General features: G+C 36.5%; 1 protein-coding gene and 2 non-coding genes across 20 annotated transcripts in view; all 3 read left to right on the plus strand.

The window, feature by feature from the left end:
* Positions 1-16,190, plus strand: part of CLASP2 (cytoplasmic linker associated protein 2) — a 196,842-nt gene extending 180,652 nt beyond the window's left edge. For all 18 annotated transcript variants that reach the window (XM_045537254.1, XM_045537307.1, XM_045537271.1 and 15 more), the window contains 5 exons: positions 5,581-5,774; positions 6,270-6,398; positions 9,354-9,560; positions 12,261-12,377; positions 14,457-16,190. In XM_045537254.1, the coding sequence (XP_045393210.1) occupies positions 5,581-5,774; positions 6,270-6,398; positions 9,354-9,560; positions 12,261-12,377; positions 14,457-14,543 (734 nt within the window). In that variant the 3' untranslated portion in view covers positions 14,544-16,190. The remainder of the gene's footprint in view (positions 1-5,580; positions 5,775-6,269; positions 6,399-9,353; positions 9,561-12,260; positions 12,378-14,456) is intronic.
* Positions 6,844-6,946, plus strand: LOC123631093. Its single transcript, XR_006732969.1, has one exon. It is a non-coding gene; the product is annotated as a U6 spliceosomal RNA (small nuclear RNA).
* LOC123631096 lies at positions 13,521-13,624 on the plus strand. Its single transcript, XR_006732972.1, has one exon. It is a non-coding gene; the product is annotated as a U6 spliceosomal RNA (small nuclear RNA).
* Positions 16,191-16,904: the final 714 nt, after the last annotated feature.

Consider the following 16,904-nt stretch of genomic DNA (forward strand, 5'->3'; position numbering starts at 1 on the left):
TCACACACCACTCACTGACTCCACCCAGCGCAACTTCTAGTCCCACAAGCTTCTTTCATGGTAAGTGCACTATGCAGGTGTACCATTTTTTTTATTTTATACTGTATTTTTGGTATACCTTTCCTGTGTTCAGATATGTTTAGATACACTGATACTAACCATTGTGCTATAGTTGCCTGTAGTATTTAGTACAGTAACATGCTGTACAGGTTTGTAGCCTACAAGCAATAGGCTATACCACATAGGCTAGGTGTGCAGTAGGCTATAGCCTTTAGGGTTGTGTAAATGTACCCTATGATGTTTGCACAATGACGAAATCACCTACTGGTGTGTTTCTCAAAACATACCGTCATTAAGCGACACATGATTCTATTTTATTCTTTTGATGCTACTATAATGGAATTGTTTTTGTAATTTCCTTTTTAGATTGTTCATTGTTAGTATACAGAAATACAGCTGTATTTACTTTGTATCCCACTACTTTGCTGAATTCATTTATTCTAATTTTTTTTTTATAGAATCTTAAGAATTTTCTAAGTATAAGATTGTGTTCCTAGCACTCTGGGAGGCCGAGGCAGGAGGATTACTAGAGCTCAGGAGTTCGAGACCAGCCTGGGTATGAGCAGGACCCATCTCTACTAAAAAATAGAAAAATTAGCCGGGTGTTATAGCATGTGCCTTGCAGTCCCAGCTACTCAGGAGCCTAAGGCACGAGGATTGCGTGAGCCAAGGAGTTTGAAGTTACAATGAGCTATGATGATGCCATTACACTCTAGCTGAAAAAAAAACTCTATCTTTAAAAAACTCTATCTTTAAAAAAAAAAAAAAGATCGTGTCATCTGAAAATCCCTCTCTCCTCCTCCTTACACCCCACCAAAATAAATGTGTCATCTGTGAACAGAGATAATTTTAGTTCTTTCTTTCCAATTTGGATGCCTTTTATTTCTTTTTTCTTGCCTGGTTGCTTTGGCTAGGACTTCTAATCTTATGTTGCATAGAAGTGGCAAAAGCAGGCATCTTTGCCTTGTTCCTGATCTTAGAGGAAGCACTTTCTGTCTTTCACCATTGAGTATATGTTTACTGTGGGGTTTGTTTGTTTGTTTGTTTGTTTGTTTTTTGAGACAGAGTCTCACTCCTTTGCCCTGAGTAGAGTGCCATGGAATCAGCCTAGCTCACAGCAACCTCAAACTCCTGGGCTCAAGTGATCCTACTGCCTCAGCCTCCCAAGTAGCTGGGACTACAGGCATGCCCACAATACCTGGCAAATTTTTCTATTTTTGGTAGAGATGGGATCTCACTCTTGCTCAGGCTGGTCTCAAACTCTTGACCTCAAATAATCCTCCCACCTTAGCCTCCCAGAGTGGTAGGATTACAAGCATGAGCTATGGTGCCCGGCTCTTCAATCTTTTTTCTTTCTGTTCCTCAAACTTAATAATTTCTATTGCCCTGTCTTCAAGTTCACTGATTCTTTCTTCTGCCTGCTCAAGTATGCTTTTGAAATCATTCCCTTAGTGAATTTTTTATTTTAGCTACCATACTTTTCAGATCTAGAATTTCTTTCTGGTTTCCTTTTAGGTTTTTTAACTCTTTATTTCCATTTTGTTCATATATCATTTTCATGACTTTCTCCACGTCTTTTTTTACTTCTTCAAGCATGCTTAAGACAGTTGTTTTACTTTAAGTCTTTGTCTAATAGATCTGCCATCAGATCTTTTTCAGTGTCAGTTTTTATTTATTTTTTCCTTTGAATGTGCCATACTTCCTATTTCTTTGTGTGCCTTGTGATTTTTTGTAGAAAACTAGACATTTGAATCTAATAATGTGGTAACTATGGAAATCGAATAATGTGGTAACTATGGAAATCATATTCTTCCCCTACCCCAGGGTTTTCTGTTTTCTTGTTATTGTTTATTGTTTTTTATTTTGATTGTTGTAGGGTATCTCTGTGCCAAGGATCAGCCTGAGGTTTAAACTTAAGGTCTTTTCGGATCTTTTCTGAGCCTGCATCTTTCCCTGGGCCTGTGTTGCCACTTTCTAATTTTCCCTGTATATATGGTTGTTTTTGAATATCCTAGTCTTTAATATCTGGCTCTCAAAAAGGGAAAAAGAGAAAAAGGAAGGGGGTAAGGAAAGGTTGCCAGTCCTTTAAGCCTCTGGAAGTCACTTTAGCTAGAGGGGTAGGGGCTTGCAACAGTGGGAAAGGTGTAACAACAATGGCTGCCCACCTCTTTTTCTGTACCTCCGTGATCAGAAGCAGCCGTGATCATGACTAGGAAAGGGTCTTTGGAAGGAAAAAAAAAGCAGCAGTGATCAGAGCACAGATCCTTTCTACTTCGAGGACAAGGTTCTTTTTGCTTACCCAAGCTCCCACAAGCTGTGTGCAAGCTGCTCCAGGAACACATGCACAGCTGCTTGCCAAGGGATTGGAGGTAGTTGCTACTATGCTAGATCTGAAATTGATAGAAATTAACTGCACTTTAACATTCAGGCCTTTCCCTGGAAGTTGCAAACCTTCAGTAGACTCTAGAGTTCCAAAATACAGTTAAATCAGACAGATTCTGCCAGTGCAATTGGTGTCTAGGTGAAGGGACAGAGTCCTGGTGTTTCCTACTCCACCATCTTCCCAGAATCCCCCAATAATAGCTTATAGCTAAAAGATTCAGTTCAAAATCACACATTGCAAATGCAAATTTAATCATCATGTCTCCTTATTCTCCTTCAGTGTTCGGTCTTTCCTTGGCTCTCATGACCATCGCACTTTTGAAGGTTCAAAACCAGTTATTTTGTAGCGTGTCTCTGAATGTAGGTTTGTCTGATGTTTTCTCATGATTTGAGCCAGATTATGCATTCTTCACAACAGTATCACAGAAGTGATAGTGCATTCTTTTCATTGCACCCTATCAAATAGTAACACATGATTTCACTTTGCCCCTGACTGGTGATGTTAACTTAATTATGGTGGTGCTTACCAAGCTTCCTCACTGTGAAACTGCTTTTTCTCTTTGTAGTGAATACATGTCTTATGAAGAGATATTTTAAAACAGGGTGTATCCTGTTCCTAATTAAACTTAAAATTTACTCATTTAAAAAATTGATGTGCATGTTTATAACCGTATGGACTCATAGTTTCCTATTATACTTAATAGAGTATCATTTGTAACTATCATTATTTATTTTGATTCTCAAATTGTCCTTGATTTGACCAGCAGATTCCCATTCAAGCTGGCTCTTGGTGTTCTTTTGACATGTCCTCATCCTTGTATTCTGTCACAACAAAATGTGCTATCCCTGGTTCAATCCTGGAATCAACCATTTCTCCAAGGATTCATTGTGCCATTTAATAGAAAATGGTTTTTAACAGCTGAAGTCTGTACACTAGATATACTTGCTGTTAGTGGGATGTCACTACTCCCCAGACCTCTCCATGGCCAGAGCTAGGGAGTGTGTGCAGGGATGTGGGGGAGTGAGCGTAGAGATTTACATCTCTATTTCTATATCTATATCTTATCAAAAGGCATGCATTTACACCAGTAGCTCCAATTCCATTCTGACGCCATGGGATTAATTTTAATTTCCTTCTTTTCCATATTGATAACACTCTTTTCTGACAGCAAGAAACCAAGCTTTTATTATCTTTAATATATACTTTCTTCATCAGTCTGTATGCAGCCAGTTTTCTATCTCCAGTACCACCTCCTCACTTGCACAGATCCACTCCTCATCCTGCTGGGCTTTGATATTCCACCCTCACCCAAAGCCATGGATGCCTTTCTCACTCTACTTTGGCTCCAACTGCTCACATCTGGCCACCACTCTATGTGGATACCCTTCCTACCTGTTTGGGCTCAGCAATAATTAAGGAAATACTCCAATAACACAGAGTGTAAGAGGCAGAGATTTGATGAGACTACAAAGCCCATGTCCTTTTCACTTGACCACAGTGCCCCTCTGTGTCAAAAGAGGAAAAATTCAGTACTTTAAGTTTATCTCATTAGTATAATACAAATAGTTCCGTTTTAATTTAAATAACTGATGTGCACTCTGTGCCAGAAATTATTTTTCTGCCAGTCATCTGTCCAGACCATTATGTCAAGCCATTTCTAATTGTCTGCTAAAGCAATTACAAAGCCAACTTTCATGAAAAAGAAAACTTCCTTTGAAAGCATTTCCTTGTGAATTCCCTTTATTTAGCTGAAATAAAATACACTCTAATCAGAATGATCCTCTGACATCTGTGAAAGTTTGATAACTTATAACTTTCCAAGAGTGATTTTCGTGAGGTTTATAGAGATGAAGTTATCCTGCTGCAGTAGTTCTTGTTAAACCAGCCATATTGTTTTAATATTGATTGGTCTGTAGTATACCCAGAGAAAGAGGAAGGAAGTGAATCTATGACACAAGCTTAGGCCACTGCCTGCCCAAGTCCCTCAAAGCCTGAATTAATCATGTATTTGATCATTAAAAGAATTTGAGAACAATTCTGGTATTTTGTAATGTGAACTTTTAGATTTAACTATTATTTCTACAAAAATGATTCAGAGCACTATCTGATGACTGTTGACAAACAAGCAATAAATGCCCTTTAACATTCATAAAGGCCAAGTGCAGTGGCTGACACCCTGTAATCCCAGCACTTTAGAAGGCTGAGGCAGGAAGACTGTTCGAGGCCAGGAGTTTGAGACCAGCCTAGGCAATATAGCAAGACCCTGTCTCTAAAAAAAAAAAAGAAAAAAAAAAATTGCCAGGCATGATGGTGCATGCCTGCAGTCCCAGCTATTGAGGAGGCTGAGGCAGGAAGATTACTTGATCCCAGGAGTTCAAGGCTGCAGTGACCTATGATCATGCCACTATACTCCAGCCTAGTGACAGAGTGAGACCCTGTCTCTTAAAAAAAAAAAAAAAAAAAAAAAAATTCATAAAATCCACGAGTTTTAATTATAGTTTTGAAAAGAAAGCAAAAACAAATCAAAACTCATTGGTAACTATTAAGCCCAACTCTTGACTGTGAAATTTAAAGAGAACTATATGAAGCATCTATTCTGCCTTTTCTATCAAATGATTTTTCAGGGTATTCAAAATAGCTCTAGTTGAGAAAGTTACATTCTACGGAAGAATTTAAGCCATGGAAGGAATGATTTGATTAGATAATCACCGTTTTTAACTCCTTATTAAAATAACTGAGCAACAATCAGTGGGCAAAGCCATTAGTTAAAAGATTGATAAGGACCTTACAATGATTAGATGAGATTGTAAAATCTTGAAAACTGTTAAATCTGGGTGGTGGTATATGGGGGTTCATTATACTGGTCTCTCTTATGTATTTTTCTTATAAAAAAGTTTTTTTGTTTTTTTTTTTCTTTAACTAATCTCATGACAGATTATATAAAAAGTTTTAAAATAACTTTAGTGTTTTGGGGATGACAAGATTAAAAAGAAAATTACTTAATATCTTTTCTCTTTGTCTTTTTTACAACCAACATTGATTATGTCTATGTTTCATAATGTTAGAAAGTTGTCATCCCCATACTTATGAGAGTCAACCTATAAAGTTACAGAATTAATATCATGTCCCTTTGACAGATCTTTCCCTAGACCATTCTGACCTAGTTGCAGAGTTGTTGAAGGAGCTGTCTAACCATAATGAACGTGTAGAAGAAAGAAAAATCGCCCTCTATGAACTCATGAAACTGACACAGGAAGAATCTTTCAGTGTTTGGGATGAACACTTCAAAACAATATTGCTTTTATTGCTTGAAACCCTTGGGGATAAAGAGGTAAATGACAGAATATGTACACAATAGCCTGTCCTTCTTGTCTCTTTTAGGTTGCCTATTAATCAGGTACTACACAGATTTGGAAATTGGGAAAATGAGTCTATGCTACTGCTTCTTTCTGCGTGAAATATTCACTATAAAATACTTTTTCTTCACCAAGTAGCTCAACAATGTTGAACGGTTAACAACAGGAAAAATGAAAGGTTGCAGGCTGAATTCCTTATAGAAAAGTATATTTAAATTAGTTATTCAGAAGTAAAACTTCGTTTTATAATCAGAATATGGTTGGTTCTTGATTTCTTGCAAATATAGAAAGTGTGATACATGTTTTCAACTAGAGATGTGAAAATTTAATTACGTAATATACCACATACTTTGTGCAGTTGTCTGCATTTCCCCCGAATGTTAAGAAATTAGCATTAAGTTACAGAAATTAAAAATGTTAAAGAGTGTCTATAACCTAAAACATTAAAAACATTTAAATGTTCCTCTTAGCCTACAATCAGGGCTTTGGCATTAAAGGTTTTAAGAGAAATCCTAAGGCATCAACCAGCAAGATTTAAAAACTATGCAGAACTGACTGTCATGAAAACATTGGAAGCTCATAAAGATCCTCATAAGGAGGTAAGTTACCTGAGAGTTAAATTATTATATTCTCATTATTGCATGAAACATGTAAATGTTGTATAAAATGTACTCTTATTAATCATTTTCTTGATGAACACTTACTTTGATATTCAAGGTAACACCTGATTAAGTCGTGAACATATATTTTTTCCTATTAAATGAATTATGTTGATATCATGGCCTTTCACCTAAAGTAGGGCTAGTTCTAGGAAATAATTTATCTGATTTCATTTTCTCCTTCACTTCACTTTTAGTTTTCTACTTAGAATTCACCAGTCTTACCTTCACTTTCCTTGTAGCAATAAGGATTTTATTTTTTTAGATAACTAATAGAGATAACAAATCATTGTTATTTTTAAGTGGCACATTGCCTATAGGAGCTACATATATATGTATATATATATATTTTTTACAAGTTTATTCAATAAAGTAATAAGGATGTTTGCTTCAGCAGCACATACGCTATAATTGGAACGATACAGAGAAGATTAGCATGGCCCCTGCACAAAGCTGACACACAAATTCGTGAAGCATTCCATATTTTTCAGCCTCCAGTTGACAGAGAGTAAAAAGCCAGGGCCCTAAGTCATATAAGAACAAAGAAATTAATTCTGCCAACAAACTGAATGAGTTCAGAAGCAGATTATTGCTCAGTGAGGTCTCCAGACAAAAATATAGCCCAGTTACTCTCTGCATTGAGTCTTGTCAGATCCTGACCAGAGACCTGGATTCCTGGCCCACAGAAACTGTGAGATAATAAATATGTGTTATATTAGGGAAAAAAAAAAAAGTAATGAGGATAGCTTTCATGAAAAATTTCTGTAAACCTGTTTCATTACTTTGTAGTCATGATATCTCCCTCTCTACACCAGTGACATTGATTAAATAACCATGAGGATTTTTATTATAATCTCAGAAAGAATTAGAAAAGGGAAGTTCAAATAAGAACTGCATTTCTAAGAAAAAGCACCTGAGTAATAGCATTAGGTGTCTCTGGTAGAACCAAGATGTTAGCAAAAGGCAAGTCAAAAAAAAGAAAGTTAAAATAGCAGTGAGATAAGATGAATCAAAGCCAAATGCAAGAGCTACAACCATAAAACTTTCAGAAGAAAGCAGAGTTGTAAATCTTTGTTATATGGGATTAGGCAATGGTTTCTTAATATAAATCCAAAAGCAGAAGCAACTAATTAAAAAAACAAATAAATTGGACTTCATAAAAATTAAAAACTTTTGTGCTTCAAAGGATACTATCAGGAAAGTGAAAATACAACTCACAGAATGGGAGAAAAAATTTGCAGCTCATATAACTGATAAGGTACTAATATCTGTAATATATAAAAGTCATCTTACAAATCAACAGTAAAAAGACAACCCAATTTTTTAAATGGGCAAAGAATCTGAACAGACATTTCTCCCAAAATTTACAAATGGCAATAAGCACATGAAAAGATGCTCAACACTATTAGTCATTAGGAAAATGCAGCTAAAACTACAACCTACAACGAGATAATACTTAACATCCACAATGAAGACAGACAGTAAATGTTGGTGAGGATGTGGAGAAGTTGAAACCCTTGGGGTAATTTACTTTTTTAAAAGATTTCACTGTGAACTTTCTAGGAGAATAAATCATAACTTTTAAATCTGTCTGGATTTTCATACAGCTTTTTTTAATTCGGCTGGTATTTAGTAGTGATAAATCTATAACATCTCACTGAAAGTTTAAAAAACAGTATTTAATATTTATAGTTTAGTTACACACTTTCAAACCCACATAAGGCCTGTAGGATCCCTATTTTTACAAAATATAAAATTGACATACTTAAGGTGTTACAGCTGAAATTAGCTCTAGGTCTTCTGACTTCCAGTGTATTTTTTTTCAATGTATTTTCCACTGTACCTGTCTAAGCTCCTTTCACCAATTGAAATCATAAGTGAGACACTGACAGAGTAGCATAAAAAGCAATTATTTTTCCATGTTTTTAAGATCATCTTTAGAGATTGCAGATTCTAATAAGAAGATAGACAACCATTTCTTCTCCTCACTGCAAAACCAGTGTTTTACCCTCCCCAAGCCCAATACAAAAGGAAAGAAAATCATTATGAAAAGAAGGGGAAATAGTATGTTAACTTTTGGTAACACATTAATAATGATTTTTTATTTTATTACTTATTAATGTGATACAAAGGGTGCTAGCACTCCTTGAGATGAGAATTATTAATAATGAGCAGGACCTCAGCATAGCTGATGCAGGAGACTCCACTCACATCATACCCTAGGTAAATAGAGCCTCCACACCCTAGCACAACTAGGTCAAAATTTTATTTAAAAACTACTTTTGCCAACAGTAAAAGAACACAAAAGAAGGGAGAAAGGTGTAATAAAGCCCCATATATCCATCGTCTAGCTTCGACAGTTATTGATATTTTACCAATCCGTTTTATCTGTACCCTCACTTTTTATATGTGTGGTTTACTATATTTTCTTTTTCTTTTTTTTTTTTTTTTGAGACAGACTCTCACTTTGTTGCCTGGGCTAGAGTGAGTGCCGTGGCATCAGCCTAGCTCACAGCAACCTCAAACTCCTGGGCTTAAGCAATCCTTCTGCCTCAGCCTCCCGAGTAGCTGGGACTACAGGCATGCGCCACCACGCCCGGCTAATTTTTTCTATATATATTTTTAGTTGTCCAGATAATTTATTTCAATTTTTAGTAGAGACGGGGTCTCGCTCAGGCTGTTCTCGAACTCCTGAGCTCACACAATCCTCCCGCCTCGGCCTCCCAGAGGGCTAGGATTACAGGCGTGAGCCACCACGCCCGGCCTGGTATACTATATTGTCAAAGCAAATTCCAAATATCATGTCATATTAAATACTTCATGAAATTTATACTTACAGAACATAGTATAATGTTTTAAAAATTACTTTTTGGCTTAATTTCCTGTTTGCTTTAGGTGGTGAGATCTGCTGAGGAAGCAGCATCAGTATTGGCCACTTCAATTAGTCCAGAGCAGTGCATCAAAGTGCTTTGTCCTATCATCCAAACTGCTGATTACCCAATTAATCTGGCTGCAATCAAAATGCAAACAAAAGTGATAGAGAGAGTATCCAAGGAAACTCTTAACCTGCTTTTGCCAGAGATTATGCCAGGCCTAATACAGGTAAGCAACAAAGCTTGAAGGAATAAGCTATGATACAGTAGGGGTTTGGTTATTTTAGGTACTTTCCAGGCAAAACTACTGGAATGATCAAGCCTTCCTGCTGTCTGTGATATTCAGGACAAAGACTTCCCATAACTAGCCAGGGTGGATGTGAGTGTAGTAAAATATACATAACAAAATTTACCATTTAACCATTTTTAAGTGTACAATTTAGTGACATAAAATATATTCACAAAGTTGTACAGCCATCACTACTTCCATATCCAGACCTTTTTCACCATCTAAAACTGAAACTCTGTACCCATTAATCAATAACTCCCCATTCCTCCCTCCCTCCTAGCCCCTGGTACCTCTGTTCTGCTTTCTGCTAGGTTCCTCAGATAAGTGGAATTATACCATATTTGTCCTTTTATGTCTGCCCTATTTCACTTAGCATAATGTTTTCAGGCTTCATCCATGTTGTAGCGTGTATCAGAATTTCATTCTTTTTTATGTCTGAATAATATGCTGTTTATGTGTATACTATGGTTTGTTTATCCATTCATTTGTTGATGTTTATTCATTTATCTATTGATTGTTTCCTTTTTTTTTTTGAGACAGAGTCTTACTCTGTTACCCAGGCTAGAGTGCCATGGCATCAGCCCAGCTCACAGCAACCTCAACCTCAAACTCTTGGGCTCAAGCAATCCTCCTGCCTCAGCCTCCCAAGTAGCTGGGACTACAGGCATGTACCACCATGCCCAGCTAATTTTTTCTATATATTTTTAGTTGTCCAGTTAATTTTTTTCTATTTTTTAGTAGAGACAGGATCTCACTCTTGCTCAGGCTGATCTCGGACTCCTGACCTCAAGTGATCCTCCTGCCTCGGCCTCCCAGAGTATTAGGATTACAGGCGTGAGCCACCACCCCCAGCCTGTTTCCTTTTTTATTACATAAATACTGCCATGAACTTCTTATATTATCTTCTTGTACTTCTATGTATACATCTAGAAGCAGAATTTCTAGGTGTTGCCAGATTTCTCTCAAAAATGGTTATACTAATTTACAGTCATAAATGTCATGTGTATTTCTCCATCTATGCAAACCCATGCATGTAAACATTTGAACAAAATGGGATATTTTGTAACATGCTTTCATTAACTTAACCATATATCGTGAACTCTTTCCATTTAGTAAGTAATATTTTACGATGTAATTTTAATGGATGACTAATACTACATTGTATATTTAAAGCACAGTGGCTCATACCTGTAATCCTACAACACTCTGGGAGGCCAAGGCAGGAGGATCATTTGAGCCCAGGAGTTTGAGGTTGCAGTGAACTATGATGAAGCCACTGCACTTCAGCCCAGGCAACAGAGCCAGACACTGTCTCAAAAAAAAAAAACAAAAAAAAACCTCTCCTAAAGAGAATTAATCATTCATTACTTTGTATATCTATAGAATCATAATTTGTAATTCTGTTCTAAGTTTAATGTTACTCACTAAATTGTGAGGTCCTAAGATAAGATCCAAATCTCTTTTTTCATCTATGCTTTCATGCCAAATAAATGTTTGCTGGATGAATAACTTAGAGTATGAAGATACTAGCAAAGAGCTGTTGTGGCTTTAAGTTCTTGTAAATTTATTTTCTCTCATGTTAGCTTGGTGCAGAATCCTAAAGCATACATGATTTTTGGGAATAGGTATCTTACCTATCAGAAAAGCACAAGAACTCTAATGAATTTAAATATTAGCATTTTAATTTTTTGCTGTAAACTATTAAAATTAGGGTATATAGGTAATAGGACCTGAACAATGAGAGGCAAGAAGACACTGGCAATATCGTTTTTGAATGCCTTTACGTTTTCTCACCAAAAAGTTATCTCACTGAGCAACTAGGATTGCATACAAAAAACATGAAAAATATCTTCAGCAAAATTAGGGAAAGATATCCCAGTGAACCCCAGAATATGAGCAGATGGAACCAAACCACCACCAGCACCAGCAGCAAATTCCCCTGGGGATCTCAATGGTATGGGGAAAATCAAAAGTTACTTTTAAGACCCTGGTACTGAAGTGTGCTCTCTTGCCTTTCTGCCTTCTCCTGCGGATGGCAGCAACAAGGCCCTCACCAGATGCCGGCACCTTGATATTGGACTTCCCAGCCTCCAGCACCATGAGAAATAAGTTTCTTCTCTTTATAAATTAAAGAAAAAAAAAGAACCTGGTGCCAGAGAATCACACAATTGCTCACCCTTAAAAGAGAGATCCCTATTCTGAGTGAAGAACTAAATATGCATGATTGAAGTGAGAAAAAAATTACGGGTGAAGATAGAGGTAGGAAGGCCAGATCATGCTGGGGTGGCCTGGATCCTCAAGACTTTTAGAAATACCAAACAGAATTTCCCTTCCAGAAAGAGCTTCTCATTTTGGAAAAACTCCTGGAATAGAGTCTACACTGAGCATGATAGCAATACTGTGGCAGAGGTGGCTACACAGAAAGACCATATTTTTTAATACTTTAAGATAACAAGAAGGAGGAATCCTGCAGCAGTAAAGCTAGAAAAGCTTTCATAGCCCATTGCCAACCCACTGCACAGAAATTTTCTTTCCTCTGTATGCCTGAGATGTCATCTTTGAATTACATCTTCTGTCCCTGCTGAAAAGGTAGTTTTCTCAGATCCCCTAGGAGTACTAACGATAGACTTTTCTTCCTAGGGTTATGATAATTCAGAAAGCAGTGTTCGGAAAGCTTGTGTCTTCTGCCTGGTGGCTGTTCATGCAGTAATTGGTGATGAACTAAAACCACATCTCAGTCAACTCACTGGCAGTAAAGTAAGTAATGCTGCTTTGTTTTAAAGATGGTGGCCAAGTACATTCTTCAAACTAGTTCTGTGTGGGGGTTAAAGGGTAAATTTGTTATTCGGCTTTTAATAAATCAGGCTTTGAGCATACAACTTGCCGTTATTCCTCCTGTTTTGCATTTTATCTGTTTCTGCTCTAACATTTGTCACTCAGGTGAAGTCAGCAGTTTGGTAGGGTGGTTGGTAGATTTCTGTGAGAGAAAATGCCTATGGCTTCTGGTTATTTGTAAAAGCCAACTAACTCCTTTCCCACTCCCACACCAAAATTGTTACCCCCAAGGACTGTTTAGTTCGGAATAAATAGATTGTTGTGCTTATATGTTCACGGATTACTTTATATTTCCCAAAATATGGAACACTTGGAACATTTTAAAAATTTTCCCCTTAAGAACTATGGTAATCAAATATTTGTTCTTTTTTCACTTTCTATTATTATGATACAAATTAATGGCGACTTTTACTTAGTATATTAAAATAAAAATTTTTGATTAGTCCTTAAGACTTAAAAAAATAAGTAAGTTTTGCTTTCTTCATTTCATTGGTACCACCAGAACTTTGAAATTTGTTCTAGAGGGTGAGGATAAACTATGATTGTCGAATTATGGCTTATGAACCAGTTAGCAGGGAGCACTCACCTTCCTTTAAAGAGTTTCCCAGAATTCTAATAATTATCATTACTATGGTCAAGTTTATTTTTCTAATAGCAAAAAGGCAGAATAAAAATACACACAAAGAAAAATGAGCTCAGGTACACATCTTACATTAAAATATCTATACAAGGTATAGATTAAAGCAGTGATTCTTTTTTTTTTTTTTTTTCAGCTCATCATGGGGGTACATAAGTTTAGGTCATATACATTGTTCATGTCCCGCCCATCCCCCCGAGTCAGAGTCCCAAGCGCGTCCGTTCTCATTCTCCAGACAGTGCGCCTGGCACTCATCATGTAGTCATACCTCCATCCCTTCCCCCCCCCACCTCCCCGGGTCTGCATCTTCAAGCATGACCATGCCCCAGAGGGTGTGTAACACACTCGTCATGTAGGCATACACCCTTTCTTGGTTACAGACTACTTTGAGATTTAGGTAAAATCTAATCTCAAGAAAGTTAAATACAGTGCTTGCTTTGGTAGCACATATACTAAAATTGGAACGATACAGAGAAGATTAGCATGGCCCCTGCACAAGGATGACATGCAAATTCATAAAAAAGAAATTTTAAAAAATAAAAACAAATTTAAAAAAGAGAAAATTAGATACATACAGAGAATTTTAGATGTAGGATTCAGGGTTCAGGGATCCGCTGAATCCCACGAACACCAGGTTGGATCAAAGGGTTAATATTAAAAAAAGCAAACCTTCAGAAACAATTAAAAGTCAGCACTTTATCAGAATACTAGGCCGCCAGTAATACTGTTACGTAGGAAGACAATAGGTAGGTGAAAAAAATATTTTTAAACAACATTAGATGAAAAAAATAGAACACAGAATTGTACATGCATTGGTTACAAACTTCATAAAAACATAATCTCATACTGGTGAAGAATGCAAACTGACAGAAATCAAAACCATTCTTGTTAGAATGGCAGTAGCATGGTGGTCTGAGATCTTGGATCCTGGAACCCAGTTGCCTGGGCCCACTTCTTACCCACCCCTGTGACCTGAGGCAGTAACCTAACCATTCTGTATCTTGATTTCCTCAATTGTAAAATGGGGAAATAAAGAGATAATGTAAAGCACATTATGTAACACATAGTGCTCAAATGTTTGTCATTATTGCTTTAATGGTGACTTCTTTTTCTGAGTTTACTTTAGTGTTTTACATTTTATCACTACAACATTTTTTTAAAAGTCGGGATACTCAGTCATGAACAAACTCTAAGACTTAAAAAGCTTTTTTGTAATTCTCAACAATAACTTGGGCATTATAATAACCTCCAGCCTGAAATCTATCTTTCAAAGCTCACACATATATATAATTTTTTTTAATGAGCATCTTATCATAATTTAGAGCGGCTTGCTCAAATGACATTTGTTTGGCTTGAATCTGCAGATGAAGCTACTGAATCTTTACATCAAACGTGCACAAACAGGTTCTGGAGGAGCTGATCCCACTACTGATGTTGCTGGACAAAGTTAGTGAAACTCATCAAAGTGAACCAGGTCTCTCAGAGAAAGGACAGACAGACCACCCTCATCAATGAAAGGAAATTCTCAAATACATCTTTTGGAACTTAACCATTGTTTCCCAGTTTTAGTTTTTTGTTTTGTTTCATTTTGTATTTTCTGTAACAGAGGGCTACCCTCAGTCTGCATGTAACTTTTATGATAGTTATTCCAAATTCAAGAAGAAGCAGTATTAACATCAATTGATCAATACAAAGTAATTTTTAATCTAATTCATCATTTCACATGTTTGTACTTCTTTGTCTTCCCATTAACCTTTGCCAGTGTTATGATTGTATAAATTTTTTAAAATGCTGGTTAAACAGGAATGCTTAAAGCTTTAAAAGTTTAACAGTCTAAAACATTTTTTTTGCCTTTGTTCAACTGCAGAATAATATTTTTATTGCTATTTTGAGTTTTGTTCCGTATCATGTCCTATGCTAGAAATATTGAAATGATGTGAAACAAAGCAGGACTAATTTGAACTTCAGCTGGACTCTGTTGGTGTGATGGTGATACATGTCATTAGTTGCAACTTCTTTGGGGTGACCTTAAGACCTCAAAGACGTATGTTACAGAATCAGCCAGTTCTGTAAAACTGATATTGTTTGTTGGTTATTGATCTTGCCATCTTTATTTAAAACCGTGTCCCTTCTATGATCCCTTAAGAAAGCTGCACCAAATCATCTGCCTGTTTTTTTCTCGATACTTATTGAAATAGAAGGTTTTATTGCAGGGTTTTTTTTGGTTTGTTTATCTTTGTTGTGATGATGCTTTTTTTGTATTTATTAATATCAAATTCACTTATGAATAAACTTGATAATGGAAACAGACAAAAAAAATCAAGTGCATGTGTGTCCTTGACCGTCTTCTGTTTCTCACTTAATAAACAAACTAATTATTGAGACATGGAAGTCGACCAGCACCTTTTCTTTAAATGGTGGAACCTGGTTTCCTTTTACCATGAAATTGTCTTACTTGAAAATGTTGATCCTGATGAGAGAGAAGATGGTGCCAAGGCTATCTTTGTATAATGGGCTCAAATTCTCTACCTCTTCAGGGCTAATACTTTTAACTGAGCTGCTGCCTATAGTGTCTTTTGGGAAACTACTTAAAGGGTGATTTTCTGTTAGCTTTTAACAAGTTTTTTTAATCACCTTTTGCTACACCTGTTCTTTTCATGTGCAGCCAACTTTCAGAAATTACCAGTTGTGGTGAAAGGCCAAATTAGATAATTTGGAACCAGGATACTAATGATTTCTCATCTTGACTATTTTTTTTTTAAATCCTAACATAACGTGAATTTGATTGGAAAGGCAAATAGCTATTAGGGAAGCAGTTTGCTATTGTTACAGAGTTATCTGTACTTTCTTTGTTTAATTGAAAAAATGTAGAAATGTATGTAAAGAATTTAAGACAAGAGTACTGAAAGGATGATTTGTCATAGGCTTTCCCCTTTGTTTCTGTTCTAGCAGCAGGAAAATATAGTTTCTCTAAATCCTCTCCCTCTTACCTGTAACAATTTTGTTTTCTACTGTTAATTACATTGTGTATTTATAGTTCTATGCTTACTGTTGTGCATATACTGGCAATAAAACTGTACATAACATTACTTGAAAAAATGTATATCAATTTTTCTGTCTCACTGTGTAAGAGTCACTTATAACTAGGCTGTGTGTGTGTGTGTGTATGTGTGTGTGTTTAACTTTAGAAGGTCTTATATCAGTGGTGTTCTTATGAATTTTATATGTGTGTCTGAGGAGAAAGGAGTTAACAGGAGTATTAGCCAGAATCAATTGTATACAGCTATATATGCATGTATACATTACAGCTTATCTTTAAGAAGAAAAGTTGGCCAGGCGCGGTGGCTCACGCCTGTAATCCTAGCACACTGGGAGGCCGAGGCGGGTGGATCGCTCGAGGTCAGGAGTTCGTAAACCAGCCTGAGCAAGAGTGAGACCCCGTCTCTACTAAAAATAGAAATAAATTATCTGGACAACTAAAAATATATATAGAAAAATTAGCCGGGCATGGTGGCGCATGCCTGTAGTCCCAGCTACTCGGGAGGCTGAGGCAGTAGGATCGCTTAAGCCCAGGAGTTTGAGGTTGCTGTGAGCTAGGCTGATGCCACGGCACTCACTCTAGCCCGGGCAACAGAGCAAGACTCTCTCTCAAAAAAAAAAAAAAAGAAAAGTCATTTTAAACATTGAACTCTTCTCAGTAGTAGTTTATATACCATGACTTTTGGGTATGTTTGTAATCATTTTGAATCAAAATATTGATTTAATTTTGACCTCTGGCTTAAGGTGCTACTTTAACTACTGTTGACAACTAA

Source organism: Lemur catta, chromosome 1 (genome assembly GCF_020740605.2).
Source record: "Lemur catta isolate mLemCat1 chromosome 1, mLemCat1.pri, whole genome shotgun sequence".
Lineage (NCBI taxonomy): Eukaryota > Metazoa > Chordata > Mammalia > Primates > Lemuridae > Lemur > Lemur catta.